The sequence below is a fragment of the Oncorhynchus mykiss genome, unplaced genomic scaffold, assembly GCF_057628025.1.
Source record: "Oncorhynchus mykiss isolate SJ-2025 unplaced genomic scaffold, ASM5762802v1 scaffold101, whole genome shotgun sequence".
Taxonomy (NCBI): Eukaryota; Metazoa; Chordata; class Actinopteri; order Salmoniformes; family Salmonidae; genus Oncorhynchus; species Oncorhynchus mykiss.
Genome location: NW_028322100.1, coordinates 2,416,543 through 2,437,500, shown reverse-complemented (window position 1 = coordinate 2,437,500; position 20,958 = coordinate 2,416,543). Strand labels below are relative to the sequence as shown.

Sequence of the window (20,958 nt, the reverse complement as noted above, 5' to 3'; positions counted from 1 at the left end):
TGCACTGTCGGTGTGAGGGACGAGCGTCACGTAAGAGTGACGCCGACTGTCCGACTCCGTTTCACGGTGTGTTTTATACTCTTGTTCTGTTCCATTACCTGCTATACACTTCAGAGTGGGTTTGAGTGACAGGCGGACATTAGGTGCAAACAGGCCAGTGTACAAGTCTCTGGTATTATATTTCAAGGTCTGTTGGGGCCAAGTTATCTGGCCGCACAAGGCACCACCAACACAACTTCTGCCCTGCCTATATGCTGTATCCACAGCTCCATTAGTGAATGTTAACCTGTCTATATGCTGTATCCACAGCTCCATTAGTGTATTTAACCTGCCTATATGCTGTATCCACAGCTCCATTAGTGTATGTTAACCTGCCTATATGCTGTATCCACAGCTCCATTAGTGAATGTTAACCTGTCTATATGCTGTATCCACAGCTCCATTAGTGTATGTTAACCTGTCTATATGCTGTATCCACAGCTCCATTAGTGTATTTAACCTGCCTATATGCTGTATCCACAGCTCCATTAGTGTATGTTAACCTGCCTATATGCTGTATCCACAGCTCCATTAGTGTATGTTAACCTGCCTATATGCTGTATCTACAACTCCATTAGTGTATGTTAACCTGCCTATATGCTGTATCCACAGCTCCATTAGTGTATGTTAACCTGCCTATATGCCGTATCCACAGCTCCATTAGTGTATGTTAACCTGCCTATATGCTGTATCCACAGCTCCATTAGTGTATGTTAACCTGCCTATATGCTGTATCTACAGCTCCATTAGTGTATGTTAACCTGCCTATATGCTGTATCCACAGCTCCATTAGTGTATGTTAACCTGCCTATATGCTGTATCCACAGCTCCATTAGTGTATGTTAACCTGCCTATATGCTGTATCCACAGCTCCATTAGTGTATGTTAACCTGCCTATATGCTGTATGCACAGCTCCATTAGTGTATGTTAACCTGCCTATATGCTGTATCCACAGCTCCATTAGTGTATGTTAACCTGCCTATTTGCTGCATCCACAGCTCCATTAGCGTATTGTAAACTGCCTATATGCTGTATCCACAGCTCCATTAGTGTATGTTAACCTGCCTATATGCTGCATCCACAGCACCATTAGTGTATTTAACCTGCCTATATGCTGTATCCACAGCTCCATTAGTGTATTGTAACCTGCCTATATGCTGTATCCACAGCTCCATTAGTGTATTTAACCTGCCTATATGCTGCATCCACAGCTCCATTAGTGTATCGTAACCTGCCTATATGCTGTATCCACAGCTCCATTAGTGTATGTTAACCTGCCTATATGCTGTATCCACAGCTCCATTAGTGTATGTTAACCTGCCTATATGCTGCATCCACAGCTCCATTAGTGTATGTTAACCTGCCTATATGCTGTATCCACAGCTCCATTAGTGTATGTTAACCTGCCTATATGCTGTATCCACAGCACCATTAGTGTATTTAACCTGCCTATATGCTGTATCCACAGCTCCATTAGTGTATGTTAACCTGCCTATATGCTGTATCCACAGCTCCATTAGTGTATTTAACCTGCCTATATGCTGCATCCACAGCTCCATTAGTGTATCGTAACCTGCCTATATGCTGTATCCACAGCTCCATTAGTGTATTTAACCTGCCTATATGCTGTATCCACAGCTCCATTAGTGTATGTTAACCTGCCTATATGCTGTATCCACAGCTCCATTAGTGTATGTTAACCTGCCTATATGCTGCATCCACAGCTCCATTAGTGTATGTTAACCTGCCTATATGCTGTATCCACAGCTCCATTAGTGTATGTTAACCTGCCTATATGCTGTATCCACAGCTCCATTAGTGTATTTAACCTGCCTATATGCTGTATCTACAACTCCATTAGTGTATTTAACCTGCCTAAATGCTGTATCCACAGCTCCATTAGTGTATTTAACCTGCCTATATGCTGCATCCACAGCTTTTTTTTAATTTTCAACCTATTATCCCACTGTCACGTTCTGACCTCAGTTCCTTTTTTGTGTCTTTATTTTAGTTTGGTCAGGGCGTGAGTTGGGGTGGTACATTCTATGTTGTTTTTCTATGTTCTGTTCTGTTGTTATATTTCTATGTGTTTGCCCTAGTATGGTTCTCAATCAGATGCAGGTGTCTCTGATTGGGAGCCATATTTAGGTAGCCTGTTTCCTGTTTCCTGTTTTGTGTTGTTGCACCTGTTTCGTTCACTCTCTTTGTTGTTTTGTTACTCAGTGTTCAGTTGATTTATTAAATATTAACATGGACACCTACCACGCTGCGCATTGGTCCGATCTTGACTACTCTTCCTCAGAGAACCGTTACACCCACTAACTTTATCAAGCTTTTTTTTAAATTATTATTAAATGAAAGCAAGCTTTGCTTTTCTACTTACAAGACCATCAAATCAAATCAAATTCTATTGGTCACATACACATGGTTAGCAGAGCTTAGTGCGAGTGTAGTGAAATGATTGCCTTCTTCACCGCGCTGTCTGTGTGGGTGGACCATTTCAGTTTGTCCGTGATGTGTACGCCGAGGAACTTAAAACGTACTACCCTCTCCACTACGGGGCGGAAGTTGTTTAGCTCAGTTACCTTAGCTTGATTGAGGCTTGACTGAGCTGTCTTGTCTTGTAGTAACGTGGTGTAGGATTATATTTCCTTTATCGTTAATTCTAGCGATACACCTTTTTTTTGTGTATCATAACATCCTTTTTGGTCAGTAGATTCCCAACATAACATCAGGTGGTGGTGTGTTGTACACAGTAGCTGAGATACATAGAGTCTGTCTACACTCCTGACTTCTGTAACGGGTAGCTTACCATTGTAATATCGAATTAGGCTCAGAACCACTTGTGTTTTCAAACATGGTCCTGTTTTATCAATTGATGTGCTGATCAATGCTATATAAAAAAAGTATGTGGACACCCCTTCAAATTAGTGGATTCGACTATTTCAGCCACACCTGTTGCGGACAGGCATATACAATCAAACACAGCCATGTAATCTCCATAGACAAACATTGGCAGTAGAATAACCTTACTGAAGAGCTCAGTGACTTTCAACTTGGTACTGTCACAGGAGGCCACCTTCTCAACAAGTCAATTCATAACATTTCTGCCCTGCTAGAGCTGCCCCAGTCAACTGTTAAGTGCCTGCTATTGTGGAAGTGGAAACATTGAGGAGCAACAACGGCTGAGTCGTGAAGTGGTAGGCCACACAAACAGAAGGAGATTCTGGAGCAGTGGAAAAAGGTTTCTCTATAGTGATTAATTATGCTTCACCATCTGGCAGTCCGATGGATGAATCTGGATTTGGGGGATTCCAGGAGAAAACTAAATGACTGAAATGCATAGTGCCAACTGTTCATTTTGGTGGAGGAGGAATAATGGTCTGGGGCTGTTTTTCATGGTTCGGGCCCTTTAGTTCCAGTGAAGGGATATCTTAATGCTACGGCATACAATGACATTCTAGACGATTCTGTTCCAACTTTGTGGCAACGGTTTGGGGAAGACCCTTTCCTGTTTCAGCATGATAACAATGCCCGTGTGCACAAAGCAAGATCCATGCAGAAATGGTTTGTCGAGATCGGTGTGGAAGAACTTGACTGGCCTGCACAGAGCCCTGACCTCAACCCCATTGAACACCTTTTGGATGAATTGGAACGCCGAATGCGAGTCAGGCCTAATCGCCCCAACATCAGTGCACGACTTCACTCCCCATCCAGCCTGACAGAGTTTGAGAGGATCTGTAGAGAAGAATGGGAGAAACTCCCCAAATACAGCTGTTCTAAGCCCTCTGGTGTCATACCCAAGAAGACTTGAGGCTGTAATCGCTGCCAAAGGTTCTTCAACAATGTACTGAGTAAAGGGTCAGAATACTTATAAAAATTTGATATTTCAGTTTTTAATTGTTAATACATTTGCAAACATTTCTAGAAACCTGTTTCTGTATATCAGTATACATTCTTTGTTTTAAGAGTTGTAAATTATATTATCCCTCTGAAGAGCATGAATTAGGCTGTTTGAGAAGGTTTGAATCCTAAGCAACCTACCTACACAGAGTTAGAAGTACAATACCAACATAGCTACTGTAGTAGGTCAAAGCTGTGTGCTGGAAAACCTTGGTAGAGCATGGGTGGAACAGGCATTGTGGTGTTGTAAAACCTTGGTAGAGCATGGGTGGAACAGGCATTGTGGTGTTGTAAAACCTTGGTAGAGCATGGGTGGAACAGGCATTGTGGTGCTGTAAAACCTTGGTAGAGCATGGGTGGAACAGGCATTGTGGTGCTGTAAAACCTTGGTAGAGCATGGGTGGAACAGGCATTGTGGTGTTGTAAAACCTTGGTAGAGCATGGGTGGAACAGGCATTGTGGTGCTGTAAAACCTTGGTAGAGCATGGGTGGAACAGGCATTGTGGTGTTGTAAAACCTTGGTAGAGCATGGGTGGAACAGGCATTGTGGTGCTGTAAAACCTTGGTAGAGCATGGGTGGAACAGGCATTGTGGTGCTGTAAAACCTTGGTAGAGCATGGGTGGAACAGGCATTGTGGTGTTGTAAAACCTTGGTAGAGCATGGGTGGAACAGGCATTGTGGTGTTGTAAAACCTTGGTAGAGCATGGGTGGAACAGGCATTGTGGTGTTGTAAAACCTTGGTAGAGCATGGGTGGAACAGGCATTGTGGTGTTGTAAAACCTTGGTAGAGCATGGGTGGAACAGGCATTGTGGTGCTGTAAAACCTTGGTAGAGCATGGGTGGAACAGGCATTGTGGTGCTGTAAAACCTTGGTAGAGCATGGGTGGAACAGGCATTGTGGTGTTGTAAAACCTTGGTAGAGCATGGGTGGAACAGGCATGGTGGTGCTGTAAAACCTTGGTAGAGCATGGGTGGAACAGGCATTGTGGTGCTGTAAAACCTTGGTAGAGCATGGGTGGAACAGGCATTGTGGTGTTGTAAAACCTTGGTAGAGCATGGGTGGAACAGGCATTGTGGTGCTGTAAAACCTTGGTAGAGCATGGGTGGAACAGGCATTGTGGTGCTGTAAAACCTTGGTAGAGCATGGGTGGAACAGGCATTGTGGTGTTGTAAAACCTTGGTAGAGCATGGGTGGAACAGGCATTGTGGTGTTGTAAAACCTTGGTAGAGCATGGGTGGAACAGGCATTGTGGTGTTGTAAAACCTTGGTAGAGCATGGGTGTAACAGGCATTGTGGTGTTGTAAAACCTTGGTAGAGCATGGGTGGAACAGGCATTGTGGTGCTGTAAAACCTTGGTAGAGCATGGGTGGAACAGGCATTGTGGTGTTGTAAAACCTTGGTAGAGCATGGGTGGAACAGGCATTGTGGTGCTGTAAAACCTTGGTAGAGCATGGGTGGAACAGGCATTGTGGTGCTGTAAAACCTTGGTAGAGCATGGGTGGAACAGGCATTGTGGTGTTGTAAAACCTTGGTAGAGCATGGGTGGAACAGGCATGGTGGTGCTGTAAAACCTTGGTAGAGCATGGGTGGAACAGGCATTGTGGTGCTGTAAAACCTTGGTAGAGCATGGGTGGAACAGGCATTGTGGTGTTGTAAAACCTTGGTAGAGCATGGGTGGAACAGGCATTGTGGTGCTGTAAAACCTTGGTAGAGCATGGGTGGAACAGGCATTGTGGTGCTGTAAAACCTTGGTAGAGCATGGGTGGAACAGGCATTGTGGTGTTGTAAAACCTTGGTAGAGCATGGGTGGAACAGGCATTGTGGTGTTGTAAAACCTTGGTAGAGCATGGGTGGAACAGGCATTGTGGTGTTGTAAAACCTTGGTAGAGCATGGGTGTAACAGGCATTGTGGTGCTGTAAAACCTTGGTAGAGCATGGGTGGAACAGGCATTGTGGTGTTGTAAAACCTTGGTAGAGCATGGGTGGAACAGGCATTGTGGTCCTGTAAAACCTTGGTAGAGCATGGGTGGAACAGGCATTGTGGTCCTGTAAAACCTTGGTAGAGCATGGGTGGAACAGGCATTGTGGTGTTGGTGAATTTCCTTTTTTCGTCTAGAGACCGATTCCTATTTTCACTTAAAACTATGTTTTTTTGTCATTTCCACCAGAAGGTGATTATTCAACATTATTATACAACATTATAATCAATATGTACCCATTTAACTATTTACATGAAGATGTAAAGATACAAATATAGGGCATAGAGTGCCATTTGTAACTCACACAGCCTTACAGTACAGTGTGGCTTTAGCCCTGTGTTCTCCTGAAGGAACGGTGTTTAGCCTGGACAATACGTCCGACTGTCTCGAGAGCCCATGTGTAAATGTGAGATAGTAGTACTCTCCCCATTACGATAGATGGGAATCTCCTATGCCACCGGGAGACACGCAATGGTTATTGCTCTACCATTCAGTGAAACACCATTACCTCTTACTGTACATTAGGAGGTTGTTGTTTACATTGACGTGGTTCATCTGTAGCATATAATATGTGACATTTTAGTAAACACCGTTATCCAAAGAAACTTAAGAGTCATGCATACATTTAGTTCATACAGGTGGTCCTGGAAATCAAACCCACTATCTCTGGGGTTACTAGCACTATACTGTACCAACTGAGCTACAGAGGACCAATGCATGATGGAGGGTCAATATTAACTGTAAACAGACACAGTAAAGTAGATAGTTACTGTTGTGTATGATACAGTAGTATACAATGATTAATACTCTAAGTATTGATTGAGAAAGAATCCCGTTGAGGCCCCAGCTAGCACAGTAGATCTGGGCCGATTCCGGCTGAGAGTCGGGGCACTCGGCTGAGAGTCAGACTCGGCCGACGTCAGGTGGCCCGAGTCTGGGCCTCCTTCGGTAGTATTACTTATGGCTAAGATGCGAGGATTGAGCTTGGTCCGTTTCCGGTGTGAGTTATCTGGCCCAAATGTGTTTACTTGGGGCTCGGACCGATTCCGGTGTGAGTTATCTGGCCCAAATGTATAACTTGGGGCTCGGACCAATTACGGTGTGAGTTATCTGGCCCAAATGTATAACTTGAGGCTCGAACCGATTCCTGTGTGAGTTATCTGGCCCAAATGTATAACTTGGTGCTCGGACCGATTCCGGTGTGAGTTATCTGGCCCAAATGTATTACTTAGGGCTCGGACCGATTCCAGTGTGAGATATCTGGCCCAAATGTATTTACTTGGGGCTCGGTCCGATTCCGATGTGAGTTATCTGGCCCAAATGTATTTACTTGGGGCTCGGTCCGATTCCGATGTGAGTTATCTGGCCCAAATGTGTTACTTGGGGCTCGTGCCGATTGGGGCTACTCTCTGGCAGATGATTACACCAGCTGCTTTATATAATTAACATTTCATTATTTATTTTTTCCATATTTTCTCATTGTTTCTGTGATCAAAAAATACAATTGACATTTAAAGAAAATCCTTTGAGTGGAGATGAGTGTAGTATTTTAGTATTTTGATACTTTGTGTAGGCAATTGATAAGCATTCAAAACTTTGTGGCTGGAGACTCCTGAGTGGCGCAGCAGTCTAAGACACTGCATTGCTGTGGAAACTGCGTCGCTGCAGATGCTGGTTCGAGACCCATGTCTGCCGCGAGTGGGAGACCCATGAGACGACGCACGATTGGCCCAGAGCGTTTGGCCGGGTGGGATGTCCTTGTTGTCACTCCCGTGGCGGCCCAGACGCACCATGGTCACCAGGTGTTTCTTCAGACACAAAATGTGTTTTGGTGGATGGGTATAATTTGTATGTATAAAATTTTAATAGTAATATTTAAAATGACTAAATTGGGTAATTTTGGATTACATTTCTTTAAATTTGCCTTGGGCGCTTCTCGGGAGGTTCTGGTGAGATACCGGCAAAGTTGGCTGAATTCCGGTAGACCGAAACTGCCCGACTGCCCGGGGGGGCGAATCTGGGCAGACATTAATTTTGATTCCGGGCCGAGTCCGACACCCGATTCTGGGCCGATTCAATCAGGGCCGGCTCCCTGGAAGAGGGCCGCTTCTGGGCCGATTCCTCATTGCTTTCTGGGGCTGAATCTGCAACTATCCTGATACTCATCAACTTTACCTGAAAAAAAACAGAAGCTGTACTTTTTCAAACCAACTGGACAATGCAAGGACAGAAACATGAAACGGATCCAATAAAATAGAATGGATATTTCACCTCGCCCGATTGGCACCATTGAGGCACATCGCCCATGACAGTCAAGCTTCAACATGGCATGGAAACAGGAGAATCATGCAGATTCATCTTGAATCACCCTGTTTTGTGAGATGATGATCAATTATTCAGTCTACTCAAGCAGAAGACAAGGTCAAAGTTATCCAGGATTCTACTTTGAATGCAGCATGCTACAGTTACTGTAAATTCATGTTTAAATGAATGCAGCAGGAGTAGTATGCTATCTGATCCAAAGCCCTTGATCCTTTATTTGCTAATTGAATATGCCTCCTCTAATACATTAACAATCTTCTTCACTTATAAACTCAGAAAAAAAAAGAAACTGTCTTAATTAGGAAAAATCCAAATAACTTCACAGATCTTCATTGTGAAGGGTTTACACACTGTTTCTAATGCTTGTTCAACGAACCATAAGCAATTAATGAACATGCACCTGTGGAACGGTCGTTAAGACACTAACAGCATACAGACGGTAGGCAATTTAGGTCACAGTTATGAAAACGTAGGACACTAAAGAGGCCTTTCTACTGACTCTGAAAAACACCAAAAGAAAGATGCTCAGGGTTCCTGCTCATCTGTGTGAATGTGCCTTGGGCATGCTGCAAGGAGGCATGAGGACTGCAGATGTGGCCAGGGCAATAAATTGCAATGTCCCTACTATGAGATGCCTAAGACAGTGCTACAGGGAGACAGGTCGGACAGCTGATCGTCCTCGCAGTGGAAAACCACATGTAACAACACCTGCACAGGATCGGTACATCCGAACATCACACCTGCGGGACAGGTACTGGAAGGCAACAACAAATGCCCGAGTTGCACCAGGAACACACAATCCCTCCATCAGTGCTCAGACTAACCGCAATAGGCTGAGAGAGGCTGGACTGAGGGCTTGTAGGCCTGTTGTAAGACAGGTCCTCACCAGACATCACCCCAACAACGTTGCCTATGGGCACAAACCCACCCTCGTTGGACCAGACATGACTGGCAAAAAGTGCTCTCCTGTCTCACCAGGGGGGATTGTCGGATTTGCATTTTTCATTGAAGGAATGAGCGTTACACTGAGGCCTGTACTCTGGAGCAGGATCGATTTGGAGGTAGAGGGTCCGTTATGGTCTGGGGCGGTGTGTCACAGCATCATCAGACTGAGCTTGTTGTCATTGCAGGCAATCTCAACGCTGTGCGTTACAGGGAAGACATCCTCCTCCCTCATGTGGTACCCTTCCTGCAGGCTCATCCTGACATGACCCTCCAGCATGACAATGCTACCAACCATACTGCTTGTTCTGTGCATGATTTCCTGCAAGACAGGAATGTCAGTGTTCTGCCATGGCCAGCAAAGAGCCCAGATCTCAATCCCATTGAGCACGTCTGGGACCTGTTGGATCGGAGGGTGAGGCCAAGGGCCATTCCCCCGAGAAATGTCAGGGAACTTTCAGGTGCCTTGGTAGAAGAGTGGGGTAACATCTCACAGCAATAACTGGCAAATCTGGTGCAGTCCATGAGGAGGAGATGCACTGCAGTACTTAATGCAGCTGGTGGCCACACCAGATACTGACTGTTACTTTTGATTTTGACCCCCCCTTTGTTCAGGGACACATTATTCCATTTCTGTTAGTCACATGTCTGTGGAACTTGTTCAGTTTATGTCTCAGTTGTTGAATCTTGTTATGTTCATTCAAATATTGACACATGTTAAGTTTGCTGAATATAAAGCAGTTGACAATGAGAGGACGTTTCTTTTTTTTGCTGAGTTTAAATGTGTCATTATACCGCTGCATGTTTCCATTCAGCCTGTGGGATAATGTTGTTTACATTTCAGTGCAGTTCAGCACCTGTATTGACTATACATTGTCACACGGCGTCATGGTGCTGAACTGGTTTGCTACCGGTAATATAGAGACTGGGCGGCGCTAGCGTGGTGCTGAAATGGTTTGTTCCCCCTAGTATAGAGACTGGGCGGCGCTCGCGTGGTGCTGAAATGGTAACTTCGAGCCCCGTATAGAGTTTGGGAAACGCTGCTGTAGAGACTGGGCTGCGCTGGTGGACACCGCCATGCTGCTGAAATGCGTTGTGCTCATTGTACTTTTTTGGACAATGGGAACGGAAAACCAAACAATCGTATGACTGTAACGTTACAATGTTCCCTCTAAAAGAGATAGGGAAGGGAGGGGGCACCCTTCAAACATGTATACACCCCCATATAATTTGTTCTGAATAAAACGCCTTCTGCTCCCACAGTATGTTGCCTTTAAGCGATATATTTATGACTGAAAAACAGCAGAATATATAACAACACTCGGTCAAAGTTTAGGTTGTCAGGTGGCTGCTGTAAGTACCCCCAGGTGGCTCAATTTACCACGCGCTACAGTGATGTATCCTGAATGCTGGCGAGATTGTGCGTCATTCATGTGATTAGATTGTGTTCCATGTGACTTGCCATACAGTATCCAAAATCCCTGGTGCCGAGATAGGAGATGTGGGAAGGACACTATGCTACAGTAGCGCACTGGATTGCTGCTGTTCAGAGAGGAGCAGTCCAGACTCCACTGTGGTGCCGGATGATGCAGAGACAGATAGAGAGCGAGAGAGGTGCGCAGTAGGCTTCTCAGTTCTCATCGGAGACGTTTTGCAGTCGCTTAGGAATGTTTTCACGTTTTGCACTAAAGGAAGTTTTCTGAAACAGGAAAAACTGTGGCTAGTCCAACCTATTCCCTATGATTTGATTGGGGAGAAGTGAGTGGAGTTAAGCCGTGGCTCTGCGCGGTGCGGTGTTGCGTTAAGGGTGACGTTCGGTGGGGAAGAGGCTGAAACGGTATCAGGGTGAGAAGAGATTATCCGTGACAGCAAATAGAAGATCTCCATTGGGCTCGAGCTCCTCTCTCTCTTTTCTGACAAACCATCACTCACCAACCAACCGTCACGGTTTGAAGATGCCCTGCGCTTCATGAACGAACGAGTGTCCTCAGTTCCTCCATTGTATGCTGGCTATACTGTAGCCTACCTGGCGACAAGGCTGCATGTTTTGGATATTTGGATAGGATAAACAGCGTAGTCATTTTTGGATTGAAATTACCAACGGAAAATTAATCCATAAATTATGGACAAGCGATGTTAATAGTGGACAATTGAAGGGATTGATAGCCTACAACGCATTATAGGTGAGGTGGAGGATATCTGATCCAATGTGAAGACTGATTTTTAAATTAACTTTCCATCCAAACTTCAATTGTGCCCCATTCATTCCCATATTTAAATGTCAAACTAAACGCATTGTTATTCTTATTTAATTTGGAGTGATAGGCTACCTCTCATTGACAAGGTCCATCTGGTGCGGAACAAGGGAGATAACTAATTCCCGTGTGTTCTTATTGATTTATATTTTAACGCAGATATTACACAATTTACAAGGACTTTACCAACATGCATCTCCAAGTTGTAGGCTTATTTGATAAACTTGCCAGCTGGTCTCCGTTGTCTTGGTAGCCTTCCCTTACAGTAGAATATGTAAATTAACAGATGTGGGAATCGATCAAGCACATTTTTCCTTCTTGAAAAAAACGGTACGTCTATTAGACCGGGGGGGGGGGGGTTTCAAACATCTTCTGGGTGAACTCCAGCCGTTCCAATTATTTGAACGATTACACAGCTAGCATACCTGATTTAACTTGTCAATTAATCATCAAGCCCTTGGAATAGGTGAATCAGGTGAGCTAGTTCGTTTGAGGGTCCCAGAGAAGAGGTTTGAAAACCTGAATATTAAGCGTAGTCCTAATTCAGAGTGCAAATGCGCATTATACTTTATTAGGCGTCTTTCATAGTCCGAAACGTGTATGTGTCTCAGTGTTCAATAATTGTGCACCCTTTGGATGTAATACTTTTCACATTCTCCTCGCAGCTCAATAACAGCCTCTGGAATGCGCTCTCCATAAAACCCGATAGAACCCCGTTTAAGGTATTCTAGAACACCTGCTAATTGTTGTTATTGTATCCCTCTTCCGATCACCCCGCAGACCATTGCATGGAATAAATGTGTGCACGGGCTGCCTGCATCGTGACCATCTGCCATAAGTCATTTATCATGATGTTTCTTTATATTTCTTGTTTTCATCCATCGGCCCCTCTAACTACATGTACAGTTATGAGTGATACTGCCTTGTACCTCACTAAATCAATACCTACAAGTGCTGTAATTACTTGTTGTGTAGAGTATTTCCAGTGAGTGGTGTGTCTGCCTAGCTGCTTGTGTGTGTGTGTGTGACTGCCTGGCTGCTTGTGTGTGTGTGTGACTGCCTGGCTGCTTGTGTGTGTGTGTGACTGCCTAGCTGCTTGTGTGTGTGTGTGACTGCCTAGCTGCTTGTGTGTGTGTGTGAGTTACTGCCTAGCTGCTTGTGTGTGTGTGTGAGTGACTGCCTAGCTGCTTGTGTGTGTGTGTGTGTGAGTGACTGCCTAGCTACTTGTGTGTGTGAGTGAGGGACTGCCTAGCTGTTTGTGTGTGTGAGTGACTGCCTAGCTGCTTGTGTGTGTGTGTGTGTGTGTGTGTGTGTGTGTGTGTGTGAGAGTGAGTGACTGCCTAGCTGCTTGTGTGTGTGTGTGTGTGTGTGTGTGTGTGTGACTGCCTAGCTGCTTGTGTGTGTGTGTGTGAGTGACTGCCTAGCTGCTTGTGTGTGTGTGTGAGTGAGTGACTGCCTAGCTGCTTGTGTGTGTGTGTGAGTGACTGCCTAGCTGCTTGTGTGTGTGTGTGTGTGTGTGTGTGTGTGTGTGAGAGTGAGTGACTGCCTAGCTGCTTGTGTGTGTGTGTGTGTGTGTGTGTGTGACTGCCTAGCTGCTTGTGTGTGTGTGTGTGAGTGACTGCCTAGCTGCTTGTGTGTGTGTGTGTGTGTGTGACTGCCATGCTGCTTGTGTGTGTGTGTGACTGCCTAGCTGCTTGTGTGTGTGTGAGTGACTGCCTAGCTTCTTGTGTGTGTGTGTGACTGCCTAGCTGCTTGTGTGTGTGTGAGTGACTGCCTAGCTTCTTGTGTGTGTGTGTGTGTGTGTGTGTGTGTGTGTGTGTGTGTGTGTGTGTGTGTGTGTGTGTGTGAGTGAGTGAGTGAGTGAGTGAGTGAGTGAGTGAGTGAGTGAGTGAGTGAGTGAGTGAGTGAGTGAGTGAGTGAGTGAGTGAGTGAGTGAGTGAGTGAGTGAGTGAGTGAGTGAGTGGGTGTGTGAGTGTGAGTGAGTGTGTGTGTGAGTATGGGCAGGTGCCTCTCACCAGGTCTCCCATCCTTTATTCTTTATCAACCTACTTGATAATAATGAAACAATGTCCTCTCTGAAGTCTAGGGTCCCTCCCAGCCTTTCCAGGTGTTGTGTGGTGGTCTAGAATGTAGGGATGATCCCTGTGGGGCGACTGAAGGCTCAGCCACAGCTGTGGCAGATAGAGAGAGATGCCTCTCCATGGCTGTGGATGCTCCCTGGCCCTGGTTCTGCTGCTGCCTCGGGGCTCTGCCGGCTGGGTGCCAATACAGCCCCCATTGCCGCGCCACACCATCACCACCCCTTCCTGCTCTCCCATCACCACCCTCCTCCGTTGCTCCAAGCCGTCTCCAGCTGGCAGCTGTCCTGTGATCCCTTCCTGCCTCTGGCCAGGATACCGACACACACAGCAGCTAACCCTGGCATCAGTCAGTTTCCCCTGCAGAACGTGCAGGTAGGTTGCTATCAGATAAAACTAGATATTTTCAGAATTATGGTTATTATGAATGATAAATAGTGTTTGCTATAAACCTGAGCAACATTCATGTCCACACTGATAGGGGATTACACTCACAGAGAGACAGACACTCACCTGCACTCGTAAACATAGGCAGGCACACATGTATGCACGAACGGACACACACGTGCCCTGGGTTGGTCTAGTTAGTCTGATGAAAACTGGTCCGTACAGCCCCACGTCCGTGTTGTTACTATCTGCATACAGATTTCAGAGGGATATTGCATTACCACTTCAGCTGGGGAGTTTTTCTATGTTGCTGACGAATGTAATAGTTGGTTGGACATTATCAACTCCATGCCCTAGTGGTTATGTATAATAGAAATGAGCCATTTAGCACGCGCTGTTATTCGAAGCCACTTCCTGTCATTTGCGCATACATTTTATTTATTTATAATGCATGGGTGGTCCCAGGAATCAAACACCACAATCCTGACAATGCAAACACCACACTCTACCAACTGAGCGACAGATGGATGTTGTTCCTTCCTAAACTGAACCATGTAGCACAATGTCAAGAGTATTTCCATATGTACAGTGGGGCAAACAAAAAGTATTTAGTCAACCACGAATTGTGCAAGTTCTCCCACTTAAAAAGATGAGAGAGGCCTGTAATTTTCATCATAGGTACACTTCAACTATGACAGACAACATGAGAAAAAAAATCCAGAAAATCACATTGTAGGATTTTTTATGAGTTTATTTGCAAATTATGGTGGAAAATAAGTATTTCCATATGCATGCCCTGAGTGGCCTGTAGTGTAGTGTGACTGCAGTGGGTCTCTGATTGCAACAGCGGTGCTTTTAGTGTCTTCTTTACATCCTGATGATCAGAGCACATTCTTCCTCCTGGTCCTCTGATGCCGCTCACACAGACACACACAGCGTGACATTTAATCTGAGGAGAGCAGAGAGCGGACTTGATCAAGACAGGTCAGGCATATTGGCACTGATGTCGCCCTTGGCTTTTTCACACCGTTACCCACCTTTCATAGGGAGGAGACTGTAGAAGGCACTTACTATTAGTGGCATAGAGGAGAGGAAAGGAGAATGAACGCAGCAACAGACACAGCAGGTGTTTGATGTGATATGTTTGCAATGCAAAGCTTTTTCAGAAGAAGCTTGTGATTGATTTTTAATGTGGCGGTTGGTGGGATGAATCAGCGTGTCTCACAGAGAGAGACCAATGTCTTCTGTCTGTCCGGAACCATGGATAGAGGGCTAAGACTGAGTAGATTGGTGGAGACTAGATCCATAACTCTATGCTCAGAAAATTACGCTTTTATTACACTCTTCCATCGTGAAGGATTCTGAGGAGCCCCAGAATGAAGTTGTGCATTATTGTTATACACATTTGAAAGGCTTGTCAGTGGTAGACAGTAGGCTATGTTCTGTTCTGTTTGCAAGCCCTTACCTAGTTCTATATGACTCTAATTCATCCACTGTGCCATCCTACCAACTATAGTTCATCATCCAATGTGCCATCCTACCAACTACAGTTAATTGTTCACCATACCATCCTACCAACTACAGTTAATTGTCCACCATACCATCCTACAAACTACAGTTCATTGTCCGCCATACCATCCTACCAACTACAGTTCATTGTCCACCATACCATCCTACCAACTACAGTTCATTGTCCACCATACCATCCTACCAACTACAGCTCATTGTCCACCATACCATCCTACCAACTATAGTTAATTGTCCACCTTACCATCCTACCAACTACAGTTAATTGTCCACCATACCATCCTACAAACTACAGTTCATTGTCCGCCATACCATCCTACCAACTACAGTTCATTGTCCACCATACCATCCTACCAACTACAGTTCATTGTCCACCATACCATCCTACCAACTACAGTTCATTGTCCACCATACCATCCTACCAACTACAGTTCATTGTCCACCATACCATCCTACCAACTACAGTTAATTGTCCACCATATCATCCTACCAACTACAGTTCATTGTCCACCATACCATCCTACCAACTACAGTTCATTGTCCACCATACCATCCTACCAACTACAGTTCATTGTCCACCATACCATCCTACTGAATAATTTTGCACGCCCAATTTTTCAGTTTTTGATTTGTTAAAAAAGTTTGAAATATCCAATAAATGTCGTTCCACTTCATGATTGTGTCCCACTTGTTGTTGATTCTTCACAAAAAAATACAGTTTTATATCTTTATGTTTGAAGCCTGAAATGTGGCAAAAGGTCGCAAAGTTCAAGGGGGCCGAATACTTTCGCAAGGCACTGTAACTTCTTTAATGAAGTAGTGCTTGTTAGCATCTTGTTAGTTAATATTCTTTAATGAAGTAGTGCTTGTTAGTTTGTATTCTTTAATGAAGTAGTGCTTGTTAGCATCTTGTTAGTTTATATTCTTTAATGAAGTAGTGCTTGTTAGTTTATATTCTTTAATGAAGTAGTGCTTGTTAGCATCTTGTTAGTTTATATTCTTTAATGAAGTAGTGCTTGTTAGTTTATATTCTTTAATGAAGTAGTGCTTGTTAGCATCTTGTTAGTTTATATTCTTTAATGAAGTAGTGCTTGTTAGTTTATATTCTTTAATGAAGTAGTGCTTGTTAGCATCTTGTTAGTTTATATTCTTTAATGAAGTAGTGCTTGTTGGCATCTTTTTAGTTTATATTCTTTAATGAAGTAGTGCTTGTTAGTTTGTATTCTTTAATGAAGTAGTGCTTGTTAGCATCTTGTTAGTTTATATTCTTTAATGAATTAGTGCTTGTTAGCATCTTGTTAAGACACCAACGTCCCCTGCCACAAGCAATTCAAGCTACTTCCAGAAATAAAGTTTGAATCATCCAATGAGATCTCTAAACCTGAATGATGTGTATTTCCTGTCTTCTAATATGTTTCATTTCCTCTCAGTGGGAGCTGCCATCTCCACACCACGTGCTGAGATTTCAGCCTTCGGCCAACCTGGAGCTGGTCCCTGTGTTTCCCCATCTGCACCGCTCAGTGCTGCCTCCTCACTGTGGCAAAGGATGGGTGGAGAAACAGGTCCCCGACTACAAGGTAGACAAACCACTGCAACCTGGCCTGAGTCGCAAATGGCACCCTACTCCCTATATAGAGTCCTATGGGCCCTGGTCACAAGTAGTGCATAGGGTGCCATTTGATCTGCATACAGGGTCTCAGACTTCAGCTGTATCTGTCACAGATAGACTCACTGTAATCCCTGCTGTATCTGTCACAGATAGACTCACTGTAATCCCTGCTGTGTCTGTCACAGATAGACTCACTGCCGTATCTGTCACAGATAGACACACTGTAATCCCTGCTGTATCTGTCACAGATAGACTCACTGTAATCCCTGCTGTATCTGTCACAGATAGACTCACTGTAATCCCTGCTGTGTCTGTCACAGATAGACTCACTGCCGTATCTGTCACAGATAGACACACTGTAATCCCTGCTGTATCTGTCACAGATAGACTCACTGTAATCCCTGCTGTGTCTGTCACAGATAGACTCACTGTAATCCCTGCTGTGTCTGTCACAGATAGACTCACTGCCGTATCTGTCACAGATAGACACACTGTAATCCCTGCTGTATCTGTCACAGATAGACTCACTGTAATCCCTGCTGTGTCTGTCACAGATAGACTCATTGTAATCCCTGCTGTGTCTGTCACAGATAGACTCACTGTCGTATCTGTCACAGATAGACTCACTGTAATCCCAGCTGTATCTGTCACAGATAGACTCACTGTAATCCCAGCTGTATCTGTCACAGACAGACTCACTGTAATCCCGGCTGTATCTGTCACAGATAGACTCACTGTCGTATCTGTCACAGATAGACTCACTGTAATCCCAGCTGTATCTGTCACAGACAGACTCACTGTAATCCCGGCTGTATCTGTCACAGACAGACTCACTGTAATCCCTGCTGTATCTGTCACAGATAGACTCACTGTAATCCCTGCTGTATCTGTCACAGATAGACTCACTGTAATCCCTGCTGTGTCTGTCACAGATAGACTCACTGCCGTATCTGTCACAGATAGACTCACTGTAATCCCTGCTGTATCTGTCACAGATAGATTCACTGTAATCCCTGCTGTGTCTGTCACAGACTCACTGTAATCCCTGCTGTATCTGTCACAGATAGACTCACTGTAATCCCTGCTGTATCTGTCACAGATAGACTCACTGTAATCCCTGCTGTGTCTGTCACAGATAGACTCACTGCCGTATCTGTCACAGATAGACTCACTGTAATCCCTGCTGTATCTGTCACAGATAGACTCACTGTAATCCCTGCTGTGTCTGTCACAGATAGACTCACTGTAATCCCTGCTGTATCTGTCACAGATAGACTCACTGCCGTATCTGTCACAGATAGACTCACTGTAATCCCTGCTGTATCTGTCACAGATAGACTCACTGTAATCCCTGCTGTGTCTGTCACAGATAGACTCAATGTAATCCCTGCTGTATCTGTCACAGATAGACTCACTGTAATCCCTGCTGTGTCTGTCACAGATAGACTCACTGCCGTATCTGTCACAGATAGACTCACTGTAATCCCTGCTGTATCTGTCACAGATAGACTCACTGTAATCCCTGCTGTGTCTGTCACAGATAGACTCACTGTAATCCCTGCTGCATCTGTCACAGATAGACTCACTGCCGTATCTGTCACAGATAGACTCACTGCCGTATCTGTCACAGATAGACTCACTGTAATCCCTGCTGTATCTGTCACAGATAGACTCACTGTAATCCCTGCTGTGTCTGTCACAGATAGACTCAATGTAATCCCTGCTGTATCTGTCACAGATAGACTCACTGTCGTATCTGTCACAGATACTGTGTCCCTGCTGTGTCTGTCACAGATAGACTCAATGTAATCCCTGCTGTATCTGTCACAGATAGACTCACTGTCGTATCTGTCACAGATACTGTGTACTGTGCTGTGTCTGTCACAGATAGACCTACTGTAATCCCTGCTGTATCTGTCACAGATAGACTCACTGTAATCCCGGCTGTAACTGTCACTGTACAGTTATCACTGTAATGGTCAAGGACAGTTATCACTGTAATTTTTATTTATTTTACCTTTATTTAACTAGGCAAGTCAGTTAAGAACAAATTCTTATTTTCAATGACGTCCTAGAAACAGTGGGTTAACTGCCTGTTCAGGGGTTCACAGATTTGTACCTTGTCAGCTCGGTTACTAGTCCAACGCTCTAACCACTAGGCTACCCTGCCGCCCCAATGGTCAAGGACAGTTATCACTGAACAGTTCACACTGTAATCCCTGTAATGGTAAATGATTACACTGTAATGATTACAGACAGTTATCACTGAACAGTTCACACTGTATGATTACGGACAGTTCACACTGTATGATTACAGACAGTTATCACTGAACAGTTCACACTGTATGATTACAGCCAGTTATCACTGAACAATTCACACTGTATGATTACAGACAGTTATCACTGTATGATTACAGACAGTTATCACTGTAATGATTACAGACAGTTATCACTGTATGATTACAGACAGTTATCACTGTATGATTACAGACAGTTATCACTGAACAGTTCACACTGTAATCCCTGTAATGGTTAATGATTACACTGTAATGATTACGGACACTGTTCAAGGACTGTTCAAGGACAGTTCAAACTGTAATCTCTGTAATGGTTAAGGACAGTTGACTCTGTAAGCACTATATTGTATTATTTTACCTTTATTTAACTTGGCAAGTCAGTTAAGAACACATTCTTATTAACAATGACAGCATATGAACAGTGGGTTAACTGCCTTGTTCAGAGGCAGAACTGCCTTGTTCAGATGGCTTGGCAGCTCGGGGATTTGATCTAGCAACCTTTCGGTTACTGGCCCAACGCTCTAACCACTAGGCTACCTGCCGCCCCGTAATGGTCAAGGACAGGTCAATTTGAAGAGGGTCTCTGTATAAGGCCCTTGTTTTCTTTCCATGATTGTGGAATTGCCTGTCGTCTCTGTGTTTCAAGATTTACAACAGCTGTCCTGAACAACATCGTGACTATCTGTGTCTCTAGGTTTTCCCAGACACTCTTCCTTAACTCTGTGTGTCTACCTCAGGAAATATGTTTGGAGGGTATAAACAGACATAAAGGTCCAGTTTACCTGAAAACTCTTGCTTCTCTATGTTTCTAGGTTTACCTGATCAACAACTTGTCTCTCCGTCTCTAGGTTTACCTGATCAACAACGTGTCTCTCTGTCTCTAGGTTTACCTGATCAACAACGTGTCTCTCTGTCTCTAGGTTTACCTGATCAACAACGTGTCTCTCTGTCTCTAGGTTTACCTGATCGACAACTTGTCTCTCTGTCTCTAGGTTTACCTGATCAACAACTTGTCTCTCTGTCTCTAGGTTTACCTGATCAACAACTTGTCTCTCTGTCTCTAGGTTTACCTAATCAACAACTTGTCTCTGTGTTTGTAGGTTTACCTGATCAACAACTTGTCTCTCTGTCTCTAGGTTTACCTGATCAACAACTTGTCTCTGTGTTTGTAGGTTTATCTGAACAAGAACTTGCCTCTGTCTTTGTTTTTCTATGTGTACCTGACGCTCCTGCCTCCCTTGTGTCTCTAGGCATACTTGAACAACACTCTGGCTCTGGAGAACACCTGGCTTACTCCGGAGGAAATAGGAATCTTCCAGCGGCACGAAAAACCATTGTTGATGACAAATCAAATGGCAATGAGCATATCTAGGCCAGCTACTGCCTCCAGGAGTCTCAACTCTCTCCTCATGTCACCCAGACCTGCTGCCTCCAGGAGTCTCAACTCTCTCCTCATGTCACCCAGACCTGCTGCCTCCAGGAGTCTCAACTCTCTCCTCATGTCACCCAGACGTATATCAGGTTAGTGGAGTGTTGTTTTACCTAGCGACCTGCTCCGTACTTTACAAGCCTGTCTGCTGCCTCCTCTCAGCCACAGCCCCATCTATCCGCTGTTCT

The 20,958-nt window shown here is 44.6% G+C and overlaps 1 protein-coding gene across 2 annotated transcripts in view; it reads left to right on the top strand.

The window, feature by feature from the left end:
- Positions 1-10,658: 10,658 nt before the first annotated feature.
- Positions 10,659-20,958, top strand: part of LOC149970062 (transcription elongation regulator 1-like protein) — a 228,033-nt gene continuing 217,733 nt past the window's right edge. For both annotated transcript variants that reach the window (XM_090228818.1, XM_090228819.1), the window contains exons 1-4: positions 10,659-11,371; positions 13,525-13,896; positions 16,866-17,012; positions 20,592-20,862. In XM_090228818.1, coding sequence (XP_090084944.1) covers positions 13,579-13,896; positions 16,866-17,012; positions 20,592-20,862 — 736 coding nt within the window. In that variant the 5' untranslated portion in view covers positions 10,659-11,371; positions 13,525-13,578. The remainder of the gene's footprint in view (positions 11,372-13,524; positions 13,897-16,865; positions 17,013-20,591; positions 20,863-20,958) is intronic.